This window comes from Monodelphis domestica, chromosome 2 (genome assembly GCF_027887165.1).
Source record: "Monodelphis domestica isolate mMonDom1 chromosome 2, mMonDom1.pri, whole genome shotgun sequence".
In the NCBI taxonomy this organism is placed as follows: domain Eukaryota; kingdom Metazoa; phylum Chordata; class Mammalia; order Didelphimorphia; family Didelphidae; genus Monodelphis; species Monodelphis domestica.
The window spans coordinates 491520652-491539521 of NC_077228.1; the positions used below are offsets into that span (position 1 = coordinate 491520652).

At 43.5% G+C, this 18870-nt stretch overlaps 1 protein-coding gene across 2 annotated transcripts in view; it reads right to left on the reverse strand.

The window, feature by feature from the left end:
- Window positions 1-17759, reverse strand: part of TBX15 (T-box transcription factor 15) — a 165411-nt gene extending 147652 nt beyond the window's left edge. Inside the window, exon 1 of one of the 2 annotated variants that reach the window (XM_007485284.3) lies at window positions 17554-17759. Coding sequence is in view for 1 of the 2 variants with exons in the window: in XM_007485282.3 (XP_007485344.1) it covers window positions 2204-2276 (73 nt within the window). In the remaining variant the exon portion in view is untranslated. Of the gene's footprint in view, window positions 1-2203; window positions 2292-17553 lie in introns of those variants that run through there. The other variant, XM_007485282.3, reaches the window with a different exon arrangement.
- Window positions 17760-18870: the final 1111 nt, after the last annotated feature.

Genomic DNA, 18870 nt, shown 5'->3' on the forward strand with positions numbered 1-18870 from the left:
GATTCAAAAGAATGTCCCATTTGCGAAATGTCTTCAAATGATAGGTAGTAGACTCTCTCTCCACTTGCTCCCTCTACGCAATACAATTACTTAAACTCAAAATTTAGAGCTGGCAGCCCGGGTTTCATTAGTTATTTTGTTTTAAACCTCCTTTTGGTTTAATGCTCCATGACTCCTCAACACCTTTACTATTAAAAATCGTCAAAAATTAAATTTCAAAATCCCTCTTATTCCCTACCGTACCAGTCTCAGCAAGAACTCCTACACGTTTTACGATAAAGAAAGCAAATTTGGAGAGGCATTCTCAGGCTCACAGCTTGTCCTCTCCGAATGGAAGCTGGAGAGGATGAGGACCCTCAGAGGCTAAGCTGAGGCATTTGGAGAGTTTGGGGCTCCCGCGCCCACTCCAAAAGCCAGCTCTCTCTTGACCTGTTGAGGGTCCGGCCGCTTTACCTAGATGCTTCTCGTGTGAGACTGAACAGGGAAATGGGGGTTAGGCCATGATCTAAATTCTCCTTCAAGGAGAGTGCTTTCTTTTTCTTCTCTTGTCCCTTCCCTTATCCCTTATCCTTTCTCTTCCCTTCCCTTTAGCAAAGAAAGTCCTTTTCACATTAAGTTAATTCCATAAAGCAGTTTTAAGTTACAAGATTTTAAGTTTAATGCAAAAAGAAAGAAAAAAACATCTACTCTTTCTTGAACGTAGTTGTTACCTGTTTAAGCTCTGCTGCCTGAGATGAAAGACTGAAGGTGAATCCCTTAGAGATGGTGTCAGAAACTCCCAACGCTTAGCATTTACTAACTGAACCCAAGGAAGAGAGAACCTTCAACTATCTCTAGTGACAAAGAAGAATCGTAAGAATCTGATTCCTCAGGCGCAAATCAGTTACAACAGGAGAGGATTATTAGAGCGATTTCATAATCCTGGTCAGGCCTAGTTCTCAAAGCCAGCCAGACAAACAGACCTCGAGCTGGAAAGGGGTAGGGGATCCACGAACTGAATGACAGACGCAGCGAATAAAAGAAATACAACAGGCAAAGGTGCCGGGTATGTAGACAGGCTATGTGTCAAATAGGGGAGACAGACAGACAAAGAGACAGACGGGGTCTATCTGACTATAGCATTTCACAATGACAAGAGGAATTCGCATCGTAGGCTAGTATTCATGGCCTGCTGGTCTGACTGCCTGGCAGACACCCTTCCTAATTTTACGGACGCGTTTCTGAGGAAGAATTGGAAAGTATAAGGCAAGAAGTCTATCCTCAAACTGCAGCTGCATTTGAAAGATTGCACATTACGGGAACAGAAGAGGGAACCGGGAAGCCCAGATAGACCTAGGCCTGAGTGTAGGGTGGTAAAGATGCCATTTTCTGAAGTTCCCTCTCTCTCGCCTTCCCCTAGACCATGGGCCCCGGACCCCGCACTCTGACTTGGTGGATGTTGCAATCGAGGGGGTGTCTCTGGCTTGGGCTTTCAGCGGCTCACTACCTTTCCCTGGGTAAGGTCCCTGGAGGAATCTCCCGTAGAGAGTTCGAGAAGCTAAGGATGCTCAAACGAGTCTACTTAACCATCCCCTCTTTTGTCAGTTACGGTACTTCTCTGTCCTGTCAACTTCTAAGTACTGCAGTTGATGAATCTCGTCAGCACTGCCGGACCCTTTTAGCTTCACTCGCCCTCCTTTCGCTTTCTCTGGTTATTCTCCTGTAAGCATCAGGACCGGGGAACCAACCTCTACCCAGACAGTGCACAGAATTTCGAAAGCTAACTTCTGCAGCTATCGGAGTGACTCCGGTGAGTTTCCTCAGCCTCAGTAGGCCCTCCGGTAGTTTCTGGCCTCCCCGTTCCCCTGCCGCAGACACACAAACCCTGGAGGAAACGCCCTTTCCCTCTCCCAGAAGGTGCATAAAACAAAGAAGCATAGGAACTGGGAAGCCCGGGCCCCAGGAGGGGGGCGGGGAAAGCCTGGGAGATGGGTTAAACTCCAGACACTCTCGCACCTAGCTAGTTCTTTCCTTTGGATTCTCTGGTTCGAGGGGAAGAAGGGGGTGGGGGGAAATGGGAAGCGACTCTTTCCCAAGTGCAACCTCGTTACAGCTTCCCGAGCGGCCTCTGCTCCACATTTCGTTAGAGGCACTTGAGGGCAGTACACTCGGGGCTGCAGGCAGACAACATGGATAAGCAGGAAGGCTAGATATCTACACTTACCTGGAACACAAGTCGGGAGGCCAACACAATGCAGGCATGTGCGTGTATGTCCAATACATACAATGCAGACCATCTGTGCACATGTTCCGATACTCGAGTGAGCCTTGCCACGTGGAAATGCGTGTCTGCACACACACACACACACACACACACACACACACACACACACACACACACACTCCCTACTCTCTGGGCCCTGGGCCCACGAAGAGAAGGACTCTTTCCATTCCTTTTTATGATTTCTCAGTCTATACCCAGCCCTGGCACAGATGCCCAGTCATTTGCAAAACTAAGAAATATTCTCACCTGGGATACTCTTATTGAATATAAGTAACAAGCAAAGGCTGAGAGGTAGAGACCAACTATTTTCTGTCTCTGTCTAAAATGTGTCGTGTGTGCACTGTGGGATGCCTTGTGAGTCGTGTAATGCTAGAAAGGGGGGGTTTCTTTCTGGGTAAATTTGAGTGAAATGTATATGTCTATGGGCATAACCCACGTTTGCATTTTTTTTTCATCGCAGACTGGGGGAGCTTTTCTGTTTCTATATTTGCTTCTTCCTTAGCTTCTGTCTTTTTGGTCTCTGCCTGTCTCCATCTCCCTCTCGGATTCCTTTTAAAAACCAACCAAGATGTGAAGGCCGAGGAGGGGGAAGAGGCAAGATTCAAAACAGGATAGTCTCAGGAGTGATTAATAAATGCCCTCTGATGCCCTCAGTCACTATTAGGACATTGACCTGGTCCCTAAGGCTGAGACCAAACCGTCCATTTCAGTTGGGAAGCTGATTGCCTAGGACCAATGAGAGCCTGGTCTAGGGGTAGAGCCAGGGATCTTGGGGTGGATTTATTCTCGAACTTGGAGTAAGGGGAGGCAGCTACCTGTTAGGGAAAGAGAAGGAGAATGAGGAGTAGCAATGAGAGGAGGAAAGAAATGGGAAGCCGAAGCCGCAGAGTGAGATAGGGAGGTCAAAGTGGTGAGAGCTTATCCAGACACGTTATTGACTAAAGAAAAGGAAGTTACTTTTTTCCTTCCCAGGGCAGAAAATCACAAGCACAAACACTCCCAGAAACATCCCAGCCCTTCCATTTATATGCACTCACTCACCACCCAACCTCTGAGCAATAATTGGAATATAACAACATCAAGGTGACCTGACCCCAGCAGGGTTTGCTTTCGGATTTTTGAGCCAATAATTGAATACAAAGTTTAAAATAGTGGCTGGTGTGTGGCGGGAGGTTGCCCCTTAAACACGTGGTAATCGTATATTGAGGGGGGGAGGCTGCAATTTATTGTATTTTCAGCTGACTGGCAGATATAAAACATTACGGATGAAATCATCTGAGGAAAAGGGGCAAAATTCCCTACTATGGGAACAGAGGAGCCCTAGGTCGATAAATAGGCTGGTTAATGCACCGCCCCAAACTTTTGGGGTGAAAGGAGAATGAAGGCCGCCGCGGGTCTACAGTAGGAGTTGCGATATGTGAACAGAGCAACCAGTTTCTCGGGACGCCTTCAAACCTTGCTTGGTCCTAATTTGGTCCCCCATAGCCCACACCTTTGCAGATGCCCTTCAGGAACTTTTGCTCCAAGGTATGCGGTGTGGTGAGAACTACTTGTTCCGCCTTGTTGCCAGTTCACGACCCGCTCACGCTTTCCTTTAATTGCGGGACAGCTCCTGGCGAGGTTTCTTTAATTATTATTTTTTGTTGTTGTGCGAAATAAAATCTTTTGTTTTGATTTTAAACCAGCAGCGTGCCAGTCTTGCAGTTCTTCCAGATGTTTGCAATAAAATGTCAGGTTTTGCCTTTGGGACTCGAAATAAAATTTAACTACCTTCACCCTGTAATTATTCTCTTAGCTCTCCCTTCATAAATTTATCTGCTTTCTTTCTGGCGAGGTAGGGAGTGGGGGTGGGAGATGTAAGGGGGAACCCGATTATGCACTTGGACTATAAAAACGAGCCACCCGGTTTCCTCGCCTTCCTTGGCCCTGGCCAGGCAGCGCGCGGGTCGAGCTGGGGGGTGGGAGGGAGGGAGGGAATCCGTTCTTCAATACTGACCGAACTCTCCTTCGTGGTTGGTTCTCAGTCTAAAGGTTTTGCCCCTTAACAAAGAGGACCTTTGTGAGAATTACGCCAGGGCTCAGCTAGGCCCAGGTAAAGAAAGGAAATTTCGTTCCCTGAATCCCGCAACCACAAACCCTTCTCCAGTCCGCCTCAAACTTCAAAGCATTACGCCTGCCCCCGCCTCCCATTCACCTCCCCACACTAACCCCACCCCAAACCTCGGCGGAGACGGTAAGCTTGTCGCAGCCCACCCGCCCCCACCCCTTGGGCCCTGAGTCCAGGAGCTGAACTGGAGGAAGGCTCGGCTTTCTGGCTGAACCTCTTCGCAGGAAACGAGAAAATGGAGCCCGCATTGAAGAATCTTGAGAGCAAACAGCTCGCCTTCACTCCTAGGCGAGGCTCGAGGAGGCAGCTGCGAAGGTAGAGGGGCAACCGCTCCGGGAGGGCGGCCCCAAGCCAGAATCAAAGCACTCTCTTCTACCTCCGTTCCAACACACACTCCTCGGCAGGAGAGCCGGGGATAAACACGGAGAGTCAAAAGTGCTGAACACCCAGTGCTTTCCGCTGGTGAGGGCTCCACACCAGCCCAGCTTGCAGAACATCTGCATTTTCCCTAAACCTGCTTAAACTCACTAGGAGTTTCCGTAAAGTTTTAACTGCAGCCTGATTCATAATGCCATTTGGGAAAACCCGGCTGCTCCAAGAAACACAGAGCCCCGCACGCACATCTACGTACTCAAACAAATGTGTGCAAGCCAGGGCCCACACGCATCTACACATCTATAGGGTAGGAGCCCGTGCAGAGGATGAGGGTGTGAAAAATTATACTCTCTCACTCACACCCACACACAAACACGCGCGCGCGCACGCAGGGCTGCGGGAACCCATCCACACCCCTCCTGCTCCACACTTCCCCTCCCCAACTTTCCTGCACTCTCCCCTTGCCTCGGAGAGATGATGGAACCCATATCCTTGAGCCTGAGTTCCTAGAAGAGCTAGCTACCTGTGACGAAGTGTCTGCGAAGAAGGCCAAGGATTTGGATAATCCTACCTGCGGCCTAGCCCCCTGGGGCTAGCTAAAGGCAGGCGAGCTGAAGAGACACCCAGTCCGTAGCGTGATCTGGTCCACAGCGGGCAATGAATGTGGAAAAGAACGCAGCCATCAAGGCTAGCACAACCCTTGAGCTTTCCTCCAAACCCCAGGGAACTGAGAGTACGGGAGAAAAAGGGAGGGAGGCGCCCAGCAAGACAACCGCAAACCCCTTTCTTCCTCCCCTCCAACCCCACGGGCCGAGTGAGGAAAGGGCAGTAAAGAAAAAGGGGAAACTGGGGTTGAAGCAGAGAGTTCCTGGAAGGAATGGGAGGGGTTCCAGGGTGTTAAAGAGGCTTCAGGATTTTCTTAACTTTCTATATACACACCCCAAACCACTGCCAAGGAAACGCAAGTCCTTCTCCCTCTGTTTGCAGGTGTTTTGCTAAAGTTAAGCGACTGTATTTGTTTTTCCATGGAAAAGGAAGTATTATATAAAATCTTTACTTCGAGAAGAAGAAAAAAAAGCAAAGAGCTGACGTCTGAATGCAGACAGACAGACAGACAGACAGACAGATAGACAGAGAGAGCAGATGAAAATTCTGAAGGAGAAAGTGGAAGGGGGGGGGGGGGGAGCGTGTGCTGAATAGAGAATGAGTGACAAATTCTAACAGACCTGCATCTCCTCAGCATCAGTCTGAAGTTTTTCAACCTTTGTGTGGCGGTTCTTGCCAGATGTTGTGGTATTTCATTTGTTGCTAATAAAACAGCATTACAGAAGCAAAATGTAGCAGGTATGTATGCTTGTGCCCCAGTAACATGCCGTGCACACCTGAATTTTTGTAACAACCGCATGTCCATAGCCAGACACCTCTAAGCCAAGAAGAATTATTCTAATTATACTTTCAGTTTTAGGAGGAAGAAATAGGTACACTTTTACTTTTAAATATCTTTTGCATCCTAATGATCCTTGGCTTCCAATGAAGACCAGGTCAAAGTTGGGTGGGTAGAAAGAAACCCAACAAACTGCCTTATCAAGGGTCTTGCGGCCTGTATCATTCTGGGTAATCCTGGCACGGCAGATATAAGTGCACATCTGCGCTGCACACCGAGGCAGAATACTTCCAAATTGGGACCATGGATCTAAAAAGCTAAAAGAGTTTTCCAATTATTCTGCAGTTGCAAAGCCTCCATTTTCCACTCCTCCCTTTTTTTTCCCCTGCTTCTCCTATACTCCATCTCTCCGTGTTAGGTAAGCTAAAAAAAACCTATGAAGGCAGAGCAAATCTGAAACTCCTGGCCCAAAACACACATCTGGATGGGGTTCTCTACTTTTCTATGCACCTTGGACTCCTTTGCCAATTTCCTGGACCACTGGGGGTGGGGAGAGTTTGTAAATGCATAATATAAAATTCACAAGTAGCCAGTTATAAAGACGCTTTTCTCATCCAGATCCAGGTGCCCTCTGAAATTTAACTATGGGTATCCATAGATCTTCAGTGAAGAATCCTTGTTCTAAGAGAGAAGCAATTCACTTCTTCTCCAGTCTGATGGACAGTGGAAACTGGGTAGCTTTTCCCAGGTCAAATGAGTTCAGGATTTCTCACATACAGCCAAATAGTCTTCATGGGGAGATACATCAATCTACTTCTTAGAATATGACATATATTCATGTATATTCGTGTATGTGTATAGATATAGATAGTAGATGTTTCCAGTGTTTGTTTTAGTATTTATTTCCATTATCAGAGGCTCAAAAATGTCCACCCCAGTAGGGGAAATATCGGTTTTGAACTAAAAACTCATTGAGGCATGAAAAGTGATTATGAAATTAATCGTCCCTAGCAAAAGGCAGGAGGTAGACAAGAGGGTCAGTGGATAGACCTCTAGGCCTGCAGCCAGGAAGATACAACTGCGAATTCATCTGAATGGGTCAGAAATGATTGAACAAAAGAGACAGACAGAGCTTGAGGTAACTAGGCACATAGTGGATAGACCGTGGGTCCTGGAGTCAAGAAGTCTTGAGTTTGAATGTTGTCATAGACACTAGCTGTATGACCTTGGATAAGTTAGTTATTTTCTCTGAGTCTGAGTTCAATTGTGAAATGAAGCTAATAATAGTATCCCACATAGAGTTGTTGTAGGGATAAAATAAGGCGTGTGTCTTTGCATGTATATACACCCAAATACACACATATAATGTTTTGCAAGTCTTAGAGTTTCACATAAATATTAGTTATTGTTATAGATATAGATTCAACTCAGAAATTTTCCAGTCTTTTCAGAAAATTAAACAAATCCAGGAGAAATTAATTTCCTTCAAACATAACTCCATCCCACCTCCCTCTAGGTTTTTGTGTTTTTTTTTTTGTAATCTTCCAGAAATTTCTTCAATAGCTCGTTGCTGCTTACTGGAAGAGGGAGATCAGGGAAGAGAGGAATGGCTCAGTGACAGATCCCACCAAGGTAGATAGAAGGGCTTTGAGGGTGAAAGACAAGGAATCTGTTTTGCAAGAACCAGACTTACCACCACCCCACGGCTGGCCACCAGATCAAGAAATTTTTGGCTAAGTAATGCCCCAAGACCTGCTAAGGAGTTGGAATCTGTGTTTGCCAGGCAGGTGCCTGCCTTGGTGAAATTATAAGTATTTTGAACCATTTGGAGTTAGATTATTTGCTAAACGATTTATTTCAGCCCCTGATACTGCAATGGTTCCCAATATTCATTTTGTCTTGCTTAAGGAGTATTGATAATCTCTCATACAAGAAAGGAAGCAAACGTGGAGAACCATAGATCAGGTTCCTTTTTCTACCCATATCATTGAAAAGATAACAATATCTAACCTAGCTTCGATAATGCTTGAACAAATAGTATCCAAGAATCCTTATCTTAGGGAAATTAATCAGAGAGCTAAGTCCAGGAAAATTCGCATTATCTTCCCCCTATTCAAACTTTAGCATCTGATCTTAACAGCTTTTCCTGGGAGTCTAAAAGTGTATCTGCCTGCCTGCCTGCTTGTCTCTGTTTTTCACACACACATTAATTGAAAGATAAATATTTTTTTAAAAAACCCAGTGGCAAATTTAGACTGGCAACATTTTCTTTCTAACTGTATGTGACAAATGACCGGATACTTCTGGCCTTAACAAAGACTTTGCTCTGAAATATTACCATAACTAAGGATGGGGCTGGATGGAGAAGGGGGAGAAATAATTGCTGGAATCTTCATCCTAAGAAGAAACAACCTCCTTGGTTTTCTAAAGTCCAGATATTAGACTAGGGAAATATACATTGGCTAATCCCCAACCTTCTTACACCAGACAAGAAATAAGAATAATAGAGGCTACCTCAAAATATTACTTCTCTGTGAAATTCAGAAGAAAGACCCATGGAGATGGGGGGGGGGGTGTAAAAAAGGGGGAGGAGTTTGGCTCAGTGTGAAAAGATGAGTCTTTTTGACTTGCTTGGGAAGGTAGGAAGATCGGTCCTGGCTGGGATGGGAGTGGAGGCAGAGTACTCAAACCTCAACGCAAGATAAGTCATCTCTGTTGTGGAATTCCACTGAGAATAATAAAATTGCCATATTCAGATAGGGAGGCTGTCATCCCTTGGGTACAATGACTCCATCATTTGGGGCTGGTTCTGGAGGCAGGAGGATCTTAAACATGGGTGGAGTAGGTTACTGCTTATTTGGTGAGTTTTAAAGGAAAACAAGATCTCTTGATTTTCTCTTTTTCTCTGGCTAATGCAGGAAATGCGCTTTCATCTGTGCCCTCATCTTCACCTCATTCAATTACTATTTGGACATCTATCATTTTATCCTTCTAGCCCTTTCAGATAAAAGTAACCTGGAACTGTAAAAAAGACACTGATTCTAGAGTAAAACCTGTTTTCAAATCAGTAGGCTCAATATATTCCTTTACCATCTAGCACCTTCAGTCTTTTCCGTTACATGCTATTTGATTTCAGCTTTGGGATCTGCTATCTTATAAACAAATGACAACTGGGGAGGATCTTCATTTGAATCTCACGACTTTTAATGAATATCTTTTTTTTTTAGTTGATGAAGAATCTTTACAACAACTTTGTGCAGTATAATCCTCATGATGCTAGCTAGCTCTTACACTGTGTGAACATGGGCAAGTATCTTTTCATCTTAGTTTCTTCTTCTGTAAAATTAGGATAATGATACCTGTACAACTTGCTTCAAAAAGCTATTGGGAGCAACAAATATATGAATGCATGTAAAGTGCTTTATAAATTTTAAAATATTAAACAAGCGTCAGTTATTATACTGCTGATACCCTTTCAAGTTACCTTACAGTGTCTCCAATTTATTTCACTTTCAAACCACGAGTAACTCCTGGAGCTATATTCTCTGTTCTCTTTCTGTACTCAGTTCCTTGGTGCATTCACCTGTTCTCATGGTTTCAACTTTTATCTCCACGTGGAAGATAACCAAATCTGCTTCTCCAGTCCTAATCCTTTTCATCTTCATTCTAAACCCACATTTAGACCTGCTTACAAGACAACTTTATTCTGATGTCTTTAAAAGTCAACACACCTAAAACCATTTTTCTTTTCATTTTTCTGTTTCCTCAACAACAACCCCTTACCAATTAATCTATTTCTGTCAATGGGACCACTATTCCTTCGGCTTACCAGACTACATTTCTTGGGCATCCCTCTTTCATATGATATATTAAATTTTTTACTAAGCCTGTGATTTTTCCTTCCAAAATGTCTCCAGGATTCACATTTTTATTTCAATTCTCCCACCACCACTCTAGTACAGAATCCCAACATCTACTACCTAGATTACTACAAGAGTGGGATAGTAGGTGGTGAGTAGATAAAGGATAGGACCTACAATCTAGAAAATCTGAGTTCAAATCTGATCTCAGACATTTATTAGCTCTGTATGACCGTGGGTGAGTCAATTAAATTCTGCTTGCCTCAGTTTCCTCATCTGTGAAATGAGCTAGAGAAGGAAATGGCAAACCACTCCAGTATCTTTGCTAAGAAAACCCCAAATGGGGTTAAAAACTCAGACAGAAATTAAAAGTCTGAACTACAGCAGTACTGTATTTGAGTTGCTCTCCATCTGCAGTGTAAATGTAATCTTGATTATCATGTGGATTACAACCTGAGGTTTGGAAAAACTGAGTAATTTGCCTCTGCTCAGATTAGAGGAAAATAATAGAGGTAAAACATAGGCAGGATTTAAATTAAAATCTCCCTACTCAAAAGTCTAATATCACTGTGCCATGAGCCTTCTGTAGCAGACAATCAGTTCCACATCAATTTACTCTTCTTTTTTATCATAGTATCATATATATATTTGTTCTGTCTAATCCAATTCAACTGTAAGGTCGTCAAGAAAAGAGGTCATGTGAAGATGATTCAAACAACCATGTAGTCAGTACTATTTTCTCCGGGAGTCCAGTACACTTGGAAAATCATGACTACCTCTAAGATCCTGGAAAAACCATTTAACTTTTTAGGCTTCAGTTCTTCATCTATACAATTTAGAGGATAGACTAAATGTCCTCTAAGGTCTAATCCAGCTCGATCTAGGTCTAGGAGCCCACAATCACGATGTCGTGGAAAGAGTGTTGAACTAGGGAGTCTGTAAAGCTTGGATACAAATTTTGTTGCTTCTGACAATAGCTGTGTGATTAAAGGTAAGTCAAACCTCAGTTTCTTTATCTGTAGAATGGAAATAATAATGAGTACATACATAGTCCAATAGGATTTGCAGAACACTTTTCAAAATATTCTCACATGAGCTTCACAGCAACTCTGTGAGGATATAACAACGACATTATTATCTGAAATTTACAGATGAAGAAATTGAGATTCAGAATGCTAAGTAATTTGCCCATAGTCATTGCACTAACAAATATAAGAGGAGAAATTTGAACTCCAGTCTTCTCCATTAGTCTTGTACCTACTAAACCATACACCCTCTCAAAAATAGTATAGGAAGGGGGTAGGAGTGTATAAAGAACCAAACCTAGAAAAGTGGGGTCCTGGGTTCAAATGTGACCTTAGCACTTCCTAGTTGTATATCCCTGGGCAAATCACTTAACAAATGCCTCTCCTTTATTGTTCTTCTACCTTAGAACTGATATTTAGTGTTAATTTAAGATAGAAGGTAAAGGTTTAATATATATACATATGATATAGATCTATATAGATCTGCTTCATAGAGATGTTGTTAGGCTTCAACAAGATAATGCACATAATGTATTTTGTAAATGTTAAAATGACATTATCCTTAGCTATTATTATTTCCATGTACATTTGTTATCTAAAAATCTAAACTTCAAAAGTGGCTAGATTAAACTCGTCTTCTATCTCTCCCTTCTCAAACGCACTCTGGCTTCTGGTTTTACTCTTTTAGTCAATAAGGTTGGAAATGTCAAAATTATCTTTAACTTTTTGTTCAGATATGGTTTGGACTAGATCACCTTCCAATTCTGACATTTTGAGGTTCTGCATGAGCTGTTCTGCTTCTTAATCTCCATCTCAAAAGTCCAGTCCAATTTTCCTCCAAAGGATCTTTCCTCTATCCTGTCTTCATTTCTACTGTCATCAACCTAAGTTTAGACCTCATTAGGTTTTTTTGCCTGGGCTTTTAAAAAAGCTTCTTACATTATATCTCTCCCTCCCATTCCTTCTCCAATCCTTTGGAGACAGATTGATTTGCCTTAATGCACAGCTCTGAACAAGTCAATTTCTGCTCAGAAATCTTTAATAGCTCTGTATTGCTTATAAAATCAAGTTCAAAATCTGATCTTGGTACTCAATGCTGTCTGTAATCTGAGACTAGTCAAGCTTTCTACTGGTATCTTACTTCTTTATACCCTTAGATTAACTAATTGCAGCTTTCAAATGTCCTGCTTTTTTTTTTTTATCCTTGCTATACATTTGTTCATATCAGTGCCTCAATGTTAAAATGACATTTCCAGCTCCATCTCTAGCCATCTTTTAAGGTCTAGTTCAAATATTCTTCCATGAAGCTTTATTTGATCACTTCTGTAGAAAATAATCTCTCAGAGCAGCTAGGCAGCTCAGTGGATTGAAAACCAGGTCTGGAAATGAGAGGCCATAGGTTCAAATCTGGCCTCAGATACATCCTAGCTAGCTATGTGATCCTAGGCAAGTCACAATTCCAATTGCCTAGCCTTTACCTTACTTTTGTCTTGGAACCAATACCTTGTATGAGTTCTAAGATGGAAGGTAAGTATTTAAAGGTGTTGGGATGGGGGGGGGGGTTCTCGTTGCTGAATTCCTGTAGCATTTTGTTCTGAAGTTACAATGTTTATCACATTCTGTCTTTTATTATAGTTATTAGTGTGCTTGCTTTGTCTCCTCTACTATAGTGAAAATTCTTTCTGGGCTGCATTAAAAGTTATTCTTTTCTGTATCTTCCTTAGCTCTTAGTATAGTGCCTTGTACACAGTAAGAACTATAATTATATATAATTAATTGAATTAATTAATAGACATATTTATTTTGTTTCCCCTACAACTCACTTGCAGTACATAGTATTATCTCTTTAGTATAGAGCTCTGATTAATTTAAAAATTAAAACCTCCTTGGAAGAGATAATCATATGAATCATACATTATCAACCACTATACCTTTGTATGAATAAAGGATCCCAAGGAAGTGTTTATGGGGAGGAAATGGAAGTGAGACATAAAAGCATATCATGTTATTAGCTACCTGAGGAGAAAGGATACAAAATCCAGAGTTCTAAAGATAAGCTTTATGTTCTTCAAAATTTTGCCAAGACTAGAAAAATAAAACATTTTGTCTAGTTCAGCTGCTTCAGGTTGCAGATAAGGAAACTCAGAAGAGACAAGTGATTCCATAAGATCGAATAATGAGTTGGTATTAAAGCCAAAGTTAGAACCCTGATCTTTTTCACTTATAGTCTGGTGCCCAGGCAAAGAGAAAAGGGGAAAGAAAAATAGAAACAAATTGAGAAAGAAAATCAAGGTCTACCCCTCACTCCCCCTCCCCTTCTTTTCCTGAGTTTCATAGTGGAATGTTGGCACAGTTTGCTTTTCTGCTATTTTTTTTTCTTTTGCTCTGATGGCAAATCCAGCATTACTTGCAGGCTTATTCAGTACAAACATTAAAATGATTTTCAAGACATTTTCTTGCTGTGCAGAATTTCTTTTCTCCATTCTATAGGCACCCGAAGTTATGTAGGTCTCCTCAAAGACCTTTCAGTATAAAGTTCTAGCTATTTTTCCATCTTCAGTGGATTTCCACTTTCTTTACCTTCTTCCTTAGTCAGAGTCTCTCAATGTCATAGCTTCCTTTTACAATCAGCCTTCCTTTTCCATCTTTATTGCCAGTGTGTGCTTTTTCCTTGTTTTTCTTTTAATCCCACTTCCCCTAAAGTTGAAATTCTGTGAATGTAAAGGGGGGAGTTGTATGTGGTCAAGCAGGAAAGGGAGATAAAGGAGGTTGTAAATATGCCTTTCTATTAAGGGTATAGATACAAATTGAGCTATGGAGAACATGTTTTCAGACTATTCCACAAGTAAAGGGCTCCTTAGTTTTGGGCCCTCTTTGGTTTTTACTTTGCTAGATGAAATCTTCCTCTGGTCTCAAAATGTCTAGAGCTGTCTCTGTCAATTCTGCACAAAAGTGCAGATTCTCTGCTCTATCTAGTTTTCTGGAAACTGAAAATTCTTGTTTGGACTCTCTGGGCTCCTTAGGGGCTGATAGGATCTGCTGCACTTGGGGACCACATTATTCAGAAGGAACATGAAAGAGTCATTGGAAAGGAAGGGGAGAAAGGAAAGTAAAAATAAGAAAAAAAGGAGAGATAGAGACATAGTATCTAAGAAGTCAAGTTACCTTCCTATCCTTTCCAAGAGTCAGCAAATGACGTTAGCACAGGTTCTACCCACCAGTTCTCTTTGGCCAGTCCAAATAGGTCAGTGTAGGGGATTTGGGAGTCCTTCTGACAAAGAGTTTTTATGGTAAAAAGTCAGTCATAGAAATGGTGAGCACACCATGGAAAATAGAATCCTCAAGAGAACTACTTGGTATCAATAATAAATGCCTGACATAAGACCCAGAATGTCACCTTAATGCCAAATAATTTTAAAATACTCAGTAATTGGTCTTCATGTATATGTTAAAAACCAGATTGCTCTGACAAGATTAATAAAGAAATCATGGCATGAAGATATAATCATGATGGTACTTTGAAAAACAACATATTAATATAGTCTTAAGATTTCAATAAGATTTTCCCCTGAGCTTTACCTAGGATGATGTTCTTTATACTGATGCTTGTAATATAATTTTTAACACCCACCAAGATTTATTGAGATCTTATACTTCCATGCCGATATTTGTAATAGAGAAAGGTGTGTCCATTAATGTCTTGCCTTTCCCTCCCTCCTCTCCCCAACTACTAGTCAGTTAGCCTCAGTTTACTCTACAAAGAAAATGGCAAAAGCTACGTGGGTCAGGTGTTTTATAAAGGGTAAGAGAGCAGTTAAGGGACATCTCTAAGCTGAATAGAGCACCTAGAGGATTTTACCGATGTTTATAAAGGCAGAGGTAAAAAGTTAAGTCTCCAGAAGGAGACTCCGAGAAGGGCTCCAGGGGTGGGAGTGGTTGGCGGTGGAAAGCGAGGGGTATAAGTGTCGCTTTCTATGTGGTTTTAATATTCTCCCTAATCCCAATCCAATTTGGGGTTATTAGACTGATCCCAAAAGCGCCCGGCAAGGTTGCACATCTGTCTTATTTCAGTAACTCCCAGAGCTCCAGACTGAGCGAGAGATCCAGGAAAGGAGGAAACGTGCTGACATCGCTCCTTGGTTGAAGTATACAGCTCAGTTCCCTCTGCCTAAGAGGGAGAGGGAAAAGGAAGTAGAGAGAAGTAGGGAGATGTGGGTAGGTGGGGTCTCCGCCTCCTTCAGGTCTTCTTCTGATTCTAGAACTCTCTTCTCAGAGCCCAGTCACGGGGAGGAGAAAAGGTGGGGAGAGGCAGAGAGGTAGAGAGGGAAGAATTTTTATTTTAAATGCCAAGCATCGAAGAGCTTTCTCACCTGGTACTTCATCCCCCATATCTATCCACACCTTTCCTCTTATCTCGAAGTCACACACACTTAACTTCCTTGTTTGAATCAGACTTAAAGGGGACAAAAAGGAAAGAGGAAAAAAATCTTTACGAACAAGAATTTATGTAAAACGAGACCCGGAGCAGATGTTCCTATCCAGCCTCAAAACATTTCTTTGGGGTGGAAAACACTCGCCTCGGGTCTCTCAATTAAGCTGGAGGGAAAGCTCCCAACTGGCTCCATCTCCTGCTCAGGAGAACCGATTCCCCCGAGTGCCCCGGCCTGCATGGTTACTATTATTTCCTCCCTGTCCAATCATTTTTTTTTTACCAAAAAAAAAAATTAAAAAATATCAATTGCTGCTTTGCAAGATCAAAGTAAGGATTTCTGGTGCATCTGGAGGACCCAGGGGAGGGGGGAAGAGAAAGAAAGAAAGGAGGGAGAAAATTGGAGCAGCCACAGTTGCCCAACTTCAAAGTGTTCTTTAACAATGATTTTTTTTGTCCTGTATATTTTAACTTCCCCTCCTCTCAATCTTTCCCATCAGCATCTGAGAGGAAGACAATAGGCCTGTGGGGTTTTCCTTCAGAAAAGAAACTTTTCATAAACTTGCACCAGCCTCCCCTCCACAGTCTTAAAAGGACAGGTGATTTCTGTACCCTGGAAAGAGTGAACTGGGGGAAGAGGTGAAGTGAGCTAAGAAGTGGGTATATAGGAGATGCAGACTATTTCCTTTTCCCCCCCTCTTTCCTCTCATCCTCAATCTGTATTAATAGAAGCAAAAACAATAATAATTAGTTCCGCCTTGCATCCTCAAAATTTACCTTATCACAGACTTTTTCCAAATCCCCATTACTCACCAAATAAGGTCAGATCTACTCAACTGAAAGTAAAATTAAGGAAATCACAAGAATCTGGAATCGGAAGCCCCAGCATTCAGCTTTCTTTGGAGGGAGGAGAAAGGGAAAAGGTGAGTGTGCCTGTGCAAAGTGGAGTTAATCCTATAATTTCTTAAATTGTCTTAATTATCTAAATCATTTACTGGAACGGGGATAATAGAGCTTGGAGGTGGCTTTAGAAACTATCTAGTCCTGCCGCCTTCTTTGTATAGTTGAATGATTTGCTCCAGGCCATATAAGGAGGAAAGAGGAGAGATGGGACTTGAACCGGAGTCCTTGGAGTCTGGATTCCAACCTATCTTCACAGTACCGTGCCTATATCGGCTTAAAGCCCCCATGAAGGCCGAGGAAAAGGAATTACTGCTACTGTGGGAAAGGAGCCTTCCAAAAGGTTATGGAATCTTCAGCCGGAAGAGCTAGGATAGGCGATGAGGTAAGGTTTGACTGGTTTTAAAACCGGTCAGCATCCCCGGAAGAAGCCTAATCTAGAAGGATTATTATTTCAACGGTTTATGTGTCGGTCCTTTGCTGTCTCATCCCGGCTGGGAAGAATAGAGAGATGGCATGAAAGAGGAGATGCTTAGATGAACAACAGATGTATAGGAAAGGCCACTCTTTTCTTTGGTTTCTCAGAAAGCCTGTCTCCAAAGCTGTAAGTAACCGTCTAAACACACACAAGCACATTCTATACTGAAGCTCTGAGTGCCCGCCCCTGCGAGCTAAAACCCTACAAAGTGAAGGAGGGGCTCCATGTAAATGAGACAACCATTGCCTTCCTTGTGGTTAGGAGTGAAGATCTAGGGTTGGAAATTACTTTAGAGGTCATATAATCCAATCCCTTCATTTTACAGATAAAGAAACTGAGGCTCAAAACCTTGAAAAGGTTTGCTCAAGGTCATACCAGATAGCAAAACCAATAAATATCTGAACCCAGGTCCTCGGATGCCCAATCCAGTGTCGTTTCCACTACGTCGTTGATCTGAATTTGCCCCCGGTGGTGCCATAATTTCCTGAACTACTGTTGGAATAGGAAACAATAGAACAGGACAGATCTACCCAGCTCCTTCCAGCTGTGTCGGAGCTGGGAATAAGATCCCCATGGCTGCCCCCCTCTCCTTTTCTCTTCCCTTCTCTCTCCCCCTCCGCATCATCACCAGCATCATCAATCCTATTTATCCTTGCCACATTTCTGTGGGCCATTGCTATCCAAGAGCGACGTTAGCGATCGGTCCCCAGCGTTATACTAGGAATGTCTCACCTCACCCAGGCAGCAGGAGAGGTGTCGGGAGAAGTTTCCGTGTTCTCTGGCTAAAATGGAAAATGCAGTTTAGTCGCTCCCCTTCCCTCTCCACAGCTGAGAGGGCAGCTCGAGGGGGAAACAGATTTGGTGAAACAGCTGTGTGCTTCGCCCAGCTTCAGCTCCTGTAGAGAATGTCCAGGAAAAGTCTGAACTTTCCATTGTTTGAAAAACTTCTAAACAAAGGTTTCCCCCAAACAGTTCCGGGGCTGACTGAAATCGCCAGGAGTTGGGGTGTGGTTCTGTCTTTCCCTCTCTGATCTACGCCTCCTTGGGCCTAATGCCTCCAGCCTGGCAGCCAGAGGCAGGGCCCGGAGGACAGGACTGGGCAGGGCAAAGCAGGGTAGGGGGAGGTGTACTCTCCAGCCGTCGGGGTCAGTTATTGCGTTGTCAGTGGCGGGAAGAGAGCGGAGCCCTCGGTGACACTGAAAACTACACCCAGTCCAGGCGGAGGAAGGAGCAAGAATTCGAGTCAAGGAGTCCGAGGCCCCGAACTGAGCCCAGCAAGCCAAGTCTATTCGGCTCTTCCTATGGGGAATTCGGCACGAATTGAAGAGCTGGGGGGGGGGGGGGGGCGGTGGGTGTGTCGAAGGATATTTAGAGAGAGGGATCCTGCTTTCCATTAAGAGAAACACTTGTCCCTAATAAAAACTCGAATTCTCCTCGATGCGTTGACGGTGTTTTCGCCATGCCTGTTGAGCTACGGTCCCTGTGGCTATGATTGAGCTAACCTCCCTCACCCCAGCCCTTACCCTAGTGCCACAGAATACTCAGGGAGTCGTTCTAGGCTGCTCCCTCAGTCTCATCTGCTCTGCGGGCACATCTGCCTTCGAATCTCCCTACCTAAGAGTCAGGAGGGTTCTAGGTCTCTGGTTGGCTTCTGATACCCCCTTCCCCTCTCCTGTGTCCAGGGAAAAACGTTCCAACTCAATAATGGGGCTCAAGTGCTGGTTCCCCTTCCCAACTTCCTTCCAGCTTTGGGGACCTATTCCTCTGAAGAGATTCCGGTCAAGGAATAGACCAAGTAACGGAACAGCCCATTCCAACCACCGCACACTTCCACACACAGTACACAGTGCACATAGTCCAGGTTCACACCTGCACATGCACGTGCACATTCTTCCCTGTCCTTCCCCTCCCCACCCCACTCCCCAGCCCCCACCTCCTTCTCCTTCTTCCGAAGGCCAGGCCTGGCCTATTTCTCCGAGGTGATTAACGATCCCACTTATTCTACGGATTTCAGGGTCTCCTGCTCAGCATTTTCAGTTTCTGGGCTGT